The sequence below is a fragment of the Aedes aegypti genome, unplaced genomic scaffold, assembly GCF_002204515.2.
Source record: "Aedes aegypti strain LVP_AGWG unplaced genomic scaffold, AaegL5.0 Primary Assembly AGWG_AaegL5_hic_scaff_879_PBJ_arrow, whole genome shotgun sequence".
NCBI lineage: Eukaryota > Metazoa > Arthropoda > Insecta > Diptera > Culicidae > Aedes > Aedes aegypti.
The window spans coordinates 58,119-66,642 of record NW_018736579.1 but is presented as its reverse complement, the minus strand read 5'-3'; the positions used below and the strand labels follow the sequence as shown (position 1 = coordinate 66,642).

General features: G+C 40.8%; 1 protein-coding gene across 1 annotated transcript; it reads left to right on the top strand.

The window, feature by feature from the left end:
- The first annotated feature begins 274 nt into the window (after positions 1–274).
- LOC5576591 lies at positions 275–990 on the top strand. The gene is made up of 3 exons (XM_021857177.1): positions 275–440; positions 513–755; positions 833–990. The coding sequence occupies exons 1-3, from the start codon at positions 317–319 to the stop codon at positions 922–924; spliced, it is 459 nt and encodes a 152-aa protein (XP_021712869.1). The 5' UTR covers positions 275–316; the 3' UTR covers positions 925–990.
- The last annotated feature ends 7,534 nt before the right edge of the window (positions 991–8,524 follow it).

Genomic DNA, 8,524 nt, shown 5'->3' with positions numbered 1-8,524 from the left:
AAAAAATCATAAAAAACTTTTCTTATATGCATGTTATGAGTCAAGGTTTAAGCCAAAAATAAAATCATTTTAATTTCCGAGCTACGAAAAAATACACAAAATTCCAAAGTGTACCCCGTCTAAAGGCGGGGTTGGGTATTAGAGGGTTAATTAACTGTGCAACTACTATAATCTTATTTTTCTTCTACCGATTCCTTTTGCAACCCTCTATAACAATCATAGAAAGAAGTTGGAGTGTATACTGCAGATTTGTTACTAAATGTCCATTATTTTCTTACATTTTCCAGGACCATTCTGCACAGCTGTCTCATCCTATATGCGATTGACGAACCCGACGGAGCATGTCATCTTGTTCAAAATCAAAACAACCGCGCCTAAGAAATACTGTGTGCGTCCAAACTGTGGAGTCCTAGAACCAAAGACCACGATCGAAATTGCAAGTAAGATATCTTTATGAAGGAATATTTGATCAACTGCTTTTCTAAACGTATCTCCTCGTTATTCCTTTCCAGTTATCCTTCAACCATTCATCTTCGATGCGGCCGAAAAGAACAAACACAAGTTTCATGGTGCAGTCGATGATCATGCCGGAAGGCGACGGTCAGCACCGAACAGCTATGGAAGGATGTCAGCCCGGATGACCTTATGGACTCTAAACTGCGGTGTGTATTCGAGTTGCCGGCCGAGACAAATCAGACCGCACCGGGGGGCGCCAATCACGGCTACTAGCACTACTACCAGTCAGTCAGCTAACGGTAGGTCTCTCGAACGATAGATTTAATACCTACTTCTATATGTAGGTACTCACGTTTCTGACTATTTGTGTCTTTAGCTACACCGAATAAGAACGAATCGGGTGTGCCAGTGGCAGATACACAGTACGGTGGCAGTGGCGTTAGTAACGAAGAAGACAAGACGGATTGATGCAGGAAGTGAAGAAACTGCGGGAATCTGAATGTTCCTTACGTCACGAGAATCTGATGCTAAAGGTGAGTAGAAAGCATCGTACGGAGTAGATTTGATCGGTCTCCTCGATTCTATGCTTCTGGGTAGAACAAAACTTTCTTGTGAAGCTACGTGCAGCCCTAATGTCATCAGGAAATGTATATTTCTGAGATCCATTCTGAATTACTATCAGTTGGCTGATGTCATATTTCGCTTGAAAATTGCTATCGTCAAAGCACCAGTACCCGCTCATGTTCCAGTCCCCTGCCCATGGAGTCGATGCCGATTATGGACCCTTTGCGTATTATGGACCCCCTACAAAAAAAACATAAAATTAACACTTAAAGTAACGTATTCCTATGAAAATCCATCGGGGAAGTTCGATTGCATTGTTAGTCACCAGTTTCAGGCAAAATATTTGGTTCGCGACGCATAAATACAGATATTTGAACAGTTTTGTAAATGAAACTACACAAGAGGGTCCATAATACGCATTTCCAGGTGAGTCCATAACAGGCACGTCGGCAACGAGACGGATTACATGGGAATCAAATGGAGGGTCCATAATAGGAAACGTCAAATTTGTAAACATTCCTATTATGGACCCCGGACTACTGTTTTCCAAATGCATATTTCGCTAGAAAAATCGAACGATTTTGTATGTTTCATAGGCGTACTATAAAGTAAAAACATTGAACTTGTTGTTAGACTCCACAAAATCTCAGACGCATATATCTGAGATATCATTGCGGAAAAGCGTCGAGAATGAATTTCAGCTACTAAGGGGTCCATTGCTAGCAGTGAAATCCTACTTAAAAAATTGCTCACAGTATGCTTTAATATATCGATGTAAAATAGCTGGCGGCTAAATATTTACAAATTTACTTCGGGATACTGGTGTCAACAATTTCAAAACCTTTCCAAAATGTAGATATTTAACATTCTTGATTAAAATCCTTGAGTCGGGTGAAATAAAAAGAATGTTGACGCTGGGCGAGCTGAGGCACATGTCGCATTGCATATAAGTGACTGTACGGAATTGCTGATCTAAGCTTAACTTTCAACAACTTAAAGAGTAATGAAAATGAGATTCAATCCAGATACAACCTTCTGCAATTATGTTTATTTAGGTATCAACTAGTGTATTTGTCATTCTAGGCTTATTTAAAACGCGAACAATTAGTATACGGAACGAAACAGTGACATAGGAATCAATTTTCAATATATTTGAGACGAATATCCCATACAAACTTCAAATCGAATGCGCCAGCTGGTGGAGCAACCAATTGAGTTGGAAACTTTGAGAGAGCGTTTTTCTTACCTAAGGCTCATATCTAGGGGGTGCCCCCGTCGAGTTTTACAACTTTTTTGTTTAAGGGCCAGTCTAATAGACATGATACCAAGCGTATCATTGTATTTCCCAAGGAGGATTTTTGCCAGCAGTACATAGATATTTAATAACAATTATGGAACTAACCAGAACATTTTGTCAGAAGTCGGAATAAGCTATCAATGATGCATGCCTAGAACTTTTACAGAGCATGCCATAAGTCTGTCAAGGTTCATGTTTTTAATCTCTTACAAGAATCAAAGATGCGAGAATCTGTTTAGAACATCGTCGGCCAAATCAAAAAATATAAAAAGAGTCGGCCGAGAATCTTGCAGACTATCAAGAATCTATTTCTTTTCGTTGATGGTGGCACGTCCTTCAGCATTAAACTGCGCCACAAACTAACTCGCTCCCTGGCTGCCAACCTCCAGTTTCTCGATCGTCCCACATTTCCAAGATCCTGCTCCACTTGGTCAAACCACCTAGCTCGTTGCGCGCTTCTTCGTCCATGAACTAGCCGGATTGGAAGTGAACACTATTTTTGCAGGATAGTTGTCTGGCATTTGTTAATAAGGGGTTCTGGCAAAAACTCCTAGCGCTTGCAGATCCTCTTCGATATCTACGTACTCGGTTCATCCAGTCTACAGATACTTCGTCTTTGAAGCATTATTTACCATTCAACCCAACCTTTTCTGCTTAAAGTTTCATCATGATACATGCTCCGCAATTATCTGGAACGTTCTTTCGACAAAGTCTACGACGTTGACCGTTGCCTTGATCAGTCTAGTCAGTTTCTCTGGAAAATCGTTCTCTTTCATAATTTTCCATAGCGCTTTCGCGGTCGATAGTATCTAAGGCCGCTTTGGAATCGATTAATAGATAATACTTAGAAACTTTGATATTCACAACACTGCCAGAAAATCTGCCGCAACGTAAAAATACCACTAAACTGGCTTGATCTCTTCCTACAAATTTGTTTTCTAGAGGTGATAGACGATGGATGATGATCTGAGAAAGCACTGTGAGACTGCGTTAAGAATAGTGATCGCTCGATAGTTATCACATCGCCATCTTTTATTACATTGGGCATAGGTATTACTCCCTTTTTTCATTCCTCTTCAGTTGTCCCAGATCTTGATGATAAAATTGGTGCAGTCAAGTAGCCAACCTGCTTGGGACCGTTTTAATAAGCTTCAATACCATCTTTTTCAGGTACTTTGCTGCTCTTGAGCAGTTTGATAGCATCCTTAACTTTACTGATTGTGGGAATTGCACGTCTCCCTCATCCGTCATACCAATGAGGCCATTCCTCCTACTGCTTTGATATTCCGCCGATGCGCTATTCAAGTGTTCATCCTAGTGCTGCTTCCACCTTTCAATCACCTCACGTTCGTTCTTAAAGATGGTAAGATACCTCTATCCTTATCCTGGCACATTTCGAAACGCGACATGAAGCCTATTGCGCGGAATACGTTGAGTTTCTTGCAGGTAGAACTTAAGTATTTCTTGAGAAACAATACAGCTGCTTCACTTCTTCGCAGTCCAACTCTTTCAGGAGGAACAGACGAGTTTGCTGTCTTCACTTCTGTTTGTATCGTTCAGCGTTTTGGACGGGTACCTTGCTGCACCTGCTCGTTCCAAGCGCTTTTGACCAAATTGGCCCTCCATACCTTAGTATGCCACTTTAGGGTAACACTCGGGATACCATCGGGTCCCTGTACCTTATTCGGACGCGAATGATTTCACGACTTCTGCCAGCTCTTCGTTCGTATGGCACCTTTGGTCTTAGCCATTACCCCACGGACTCGAGTTGGCACTTTGGCATAGACTATCAAAGTATGCCCGTTTCCTTTTTAAGATATAAATTTTCCTCTGAATGCTGCACCGTGTTCTTCTCTTTGTGCTTCTGTGCGTGCGTGTTGCATTCTTCGTCTAGCTCAAAGGCAGATTGCTGGAAGATTTGCAATTGATTCGCACCACCAGTACACCGGTGGGCTGTTCTCTCTGGGAAGGGCTTTTCTCGGTATCTCGGCATGGAAGCATCCTACGCTCGTGATATCACAGCAACTAGCTCATCACCGTTCAGGTCCAGAGTGTTCCGTTCGCGCCTCAGGGCTTCAGTGAATACTTCGCCGTCGAAGCGCGCTGTTTTCCAACCTCGGGCTTGGGTCGAGTTGCATCGTGCTGCCTAACGCCCACCTGGTATTATACTATAGCGAATAGATTGATGATCGCTATGAGTATAACCGTTACCACGCGCCAGTTCATGGTACCTGAAAGGTTACGACTACAGAACGTCACGTCGATAATCGATTCTGCACCATTCCTGAGGAAGGTACTAACTGTACCCACATTTGCCAGCTCTACATTTAAGGTGAAACAGTTTGGAATCAACTTCTAAGATTGCACTAAAACTTCAAAGGCACAAATCTCGCGAAGAAAGCATCCCATGGCTTTGTGCACTAGCAGAAAGCTTAAAATATAGAAGATCAGGAATGTTTGCTAACTATTTCTCCCAGTTTTGTGCCTTTTAAAAACGTAGCTAGTGGGAGGAGTCGGCCATTTGTGCCAGCCAATCTTTGGATTCCGAGATGTTTCACCTTAATTGAGACCAGATATTCCAACGATAGTTGACCTTTTTTGGTTGTGCAGCGGCTTACCCCACTCAACTGCCCATGCATTAAAGTCCCCAGCTATCACTACTGGCTACCGATTAGCTAGTTCGCATCATCCTGTCGACCAATGTGGGAAAATTCCTCAGTCGACTCACTTGGGGGCGCATAACAAAATGCAATAGAACACGCCGTTGATTTTGCTATCGCAAAACTGATAAAGACTACTTCTTGGATGGTATCGTCTTGTGTCCCTATAGCTACCAGCTGTTCAGGAACCTATCCCACCCAGTTCCGCTGCTTTGATACTCCGCTTGTGCCCGGGCATTTGGATCCGCCCATTAAATATCAATTATCATGTTCTGTCGACACTATATAGGCACTTAGCGACCTGCTTTACACATCGCTTTGCCCTATGGCCTTCGGTTGCCGGCTTTTTCTGCACACTTCTGTCGGACCCCCCGTCGCCTATTCACGACTTAATGGCCCTTCCCGAAATCACTTGAATCAGCCCTACCTTTGAGTATGCCCAAGTCCTCGTTTTGTTGGCCTTCGGGCGAACGCGGCAGCCTTGGATCGCCGCCACCCTGGGTGCCCTGCGGGACCTTTCTAAGATGGATGGCCTTACTGGCTACGTCGAGCGTCCCACACTGCCTTTTTGAGAGCACCCGAGACCTCCGCTGCATCGGTGACCTCATCCAGATTTTTACACTGGAGAGGTCCGCTTCTTGCAGTCAGGGATCTTATATCAATTTCGTCGCCAAGTCTTCTTGTGCCAGTTGTTTATAGACGCTTTGCGTCATTCTTTAAGACTAGGATCATTTCACCAATCCTAGTTCGTCTTATGCTCCGCAATTTTGCGCCCAATGGCGATAACTTCTCCGTTGCTTCGCATCGCCTTCAGAACCTCGGCGTATTTTGCTTCCTCCGTTTTGATAACGAGGGCCTCGCCTAAATTCCTACGTTTCGCTGTTTTGGGTTTAGCATTCTCCTTGTGCTCCGTTTTAGGTTTTCTCCTTTCTTTCTTTTTTTCGACTCGTATCCACGGGTTGCTGTTAAACAGGGCTGGTAGCAGTTGGACAGCAAAATAATAGTGACTTTAGTGACCAAAATGATCAAAATAGTGACCAAAAAGTGACCTAGAAGTGACTTCAAAATTACAAGTATTAGTCATTAAAATGACTAGAAATGAAATTACGTTATATAACGTTTTTTAACTTTGCGTTTGGAACCCTCAATTATAAAAAAAATCAGTGTAGGAAAGAACACGAAAAATAGTTCCAGAATTTCAATTATGAGCAATTCTCGCTGAAACCAGGCCGCCATCGGCACATATCATTAGAATTTCGATTTCATGTCACTGATTGCTAGTATACACACTTGGATTAAATTACTGGGGTCGGTAAAATTTTACTGGGTTTTGGAACTACCGAAAAAGTCAGTAAAATGAAAACTGTCGCCACGCGTAATTGAAAAGCAAATTTCACCATATTTTATTTTTTATCGATATATGATATAAAAGGAAAGCTCTCTGCTAAATTTCAGTAAAAAATCTCTGTTTTTCGATTTCTGACATTTTTTTCTAGTTTACTGACTTTTTCGGTAGTTCCCACACCCATTATTTTTACCGAACAGATTTAGTGTGTATGTGTAGCCAATCTACATATTGGTGAATTTAGAATGTGAAAAACTGCAGTAATTTCAAATCTTAAGCTATCCGGAATAAGACAAAAAGATGCCGCATTGAAGATTTCACTATTATTTTTTTTACGAGACGATCATTAACTTGATATAGGTTACTATTTTATGTTTCTGATTCCAGTCGAAAAAAAATCAAATACATGAACTACGGTACTCGTGATAGAATTTTTAGAATAAATCCTGTTCATGATGAACTTACAGGCAAAAATTCATTGAAGATTTTGAAGTAGAGATGCAAAACGAATTACTAGAAGCATTTCTCAAGAAATCTGTGGAATAAATCGGTGGAAAAATGTTGGTTGAAGACAAAACTGTGGTGAAAATCGTGAATTTATTTCAAAATATTCTGAAAAAAAATTCTTACAGAATTACAAGTTCAAGAGCGAACGAAAAATTATAACTGAAGCTAAATTTTCGACAGAATTTCTGTAAAATAAAAACATTTCTTCCAAATAAACAACGGTAACTGTAGAACACAACTGATTATTGGCGAACTCGAGACAAACCAAATTCGATGAATGTCTTGCATAAAGATTTAGAAAATAATTCCATGCGTACTTAAAATATTTATATTTTAATTGATCGTTCCAATAACTAAATTAGGTTTTGAAAACAATCATATCACTCATGACCACACGTTTTATCTGATCTACAACCCTTAAAATGACTAATTTTGAATACTTAGATCATAAAGCAAATAATGAACGATAGAAATCGCATATGTGTTGCTCATATGAGTTTCTTCATGAACAGGTGGATTTGACGTTAGGAAATAGTCACTGATATCATCATTAATTAATTATTATCGTTCAATAATGTTCAAGCATTCATTATAGTAACGTGTTTTTTTGTATAGAAAGAGTTGACCATAGTCGTGTATAAAACTGCCAATCAATGAAAACATGTATAGTAATATCTGCAATGGTTCCTAGCAAAACTAGTACTCGCTATTGAAATCATGGACGAGTGTAATGACAAACTTTTTGAATTTTTGTTATTTGTAATCGTCTTTGGTTTATTCTCCGGTGGAGTTTTGATGATGTTCTTTCAGGAGGCAGGCTTAGGATTCCTTCTATAGCCGTAGATTACTGCAGAAAGTTCACTGGTAATTTATTCAGCAGTCTGTTAGATATTAGTCCTGCTTTGTGTCAAAATTTATCAAAATATTTCGGACAAAAATTTCTTCCCGAAGTCGCTTCCTAAGTTTTGCCAGAATCTTTTCCAAAACTTTTCCCAGAAAATTTTTAGTCGGGAGTCTCTATTTTACTTGAGTCAAGAATCTTAACACTTTGATTTCAAAATCACACAATAGTTGGCCTTGATAATGATAAATATCTAATTTTTTTGATATGTTTGAAGAGCTATCCCTGTCGTAGATTTCATTATCAATCAGATCACGAAAAAAGTGACTATAGTGACCATTTCCTGAAAAAAGTGACTTTAGTGACTTTTTGTCGAAAATAGTTGACTTTTTAGTGACCAGGTCGAAAAAAGTGACCAGTCACTAAAAGTGACTTACTACCAGCCCTGCTGTTACCTTGCGCCTGTGGTTCCTGTGGAGGCACTGTCCGGTTCGGGCTATCCGTGGCGTTTTTATTTTCTTTCTTTCTTGACCTTAGGCTTGATTTTGGCCTCTTCGACCATGTCCTCTTGATCGCGGTGCTTGGCTCGTGTCAGCTTTTCCGCTCTTGGGACGGCCGCGTAGCTCACTTTTCCCTTAGCAACCATACGTCTTTTCGCCACGTATTCATCCTCGGAAGGTCCCCTCTTTCGCATCGCGTATCGAAAATATTATCATATATACCTATTTGTGCCTGTGAAGGAAAACACTTCGGTCTGATACGACTTAGTGTCTCTTTTGCCTTCTACCTTGCCAAGTTTGTGCCTTGGCTTACTCGTAGATCTGCTTTGCAGCTAGAACTGATTGTCGCAATTG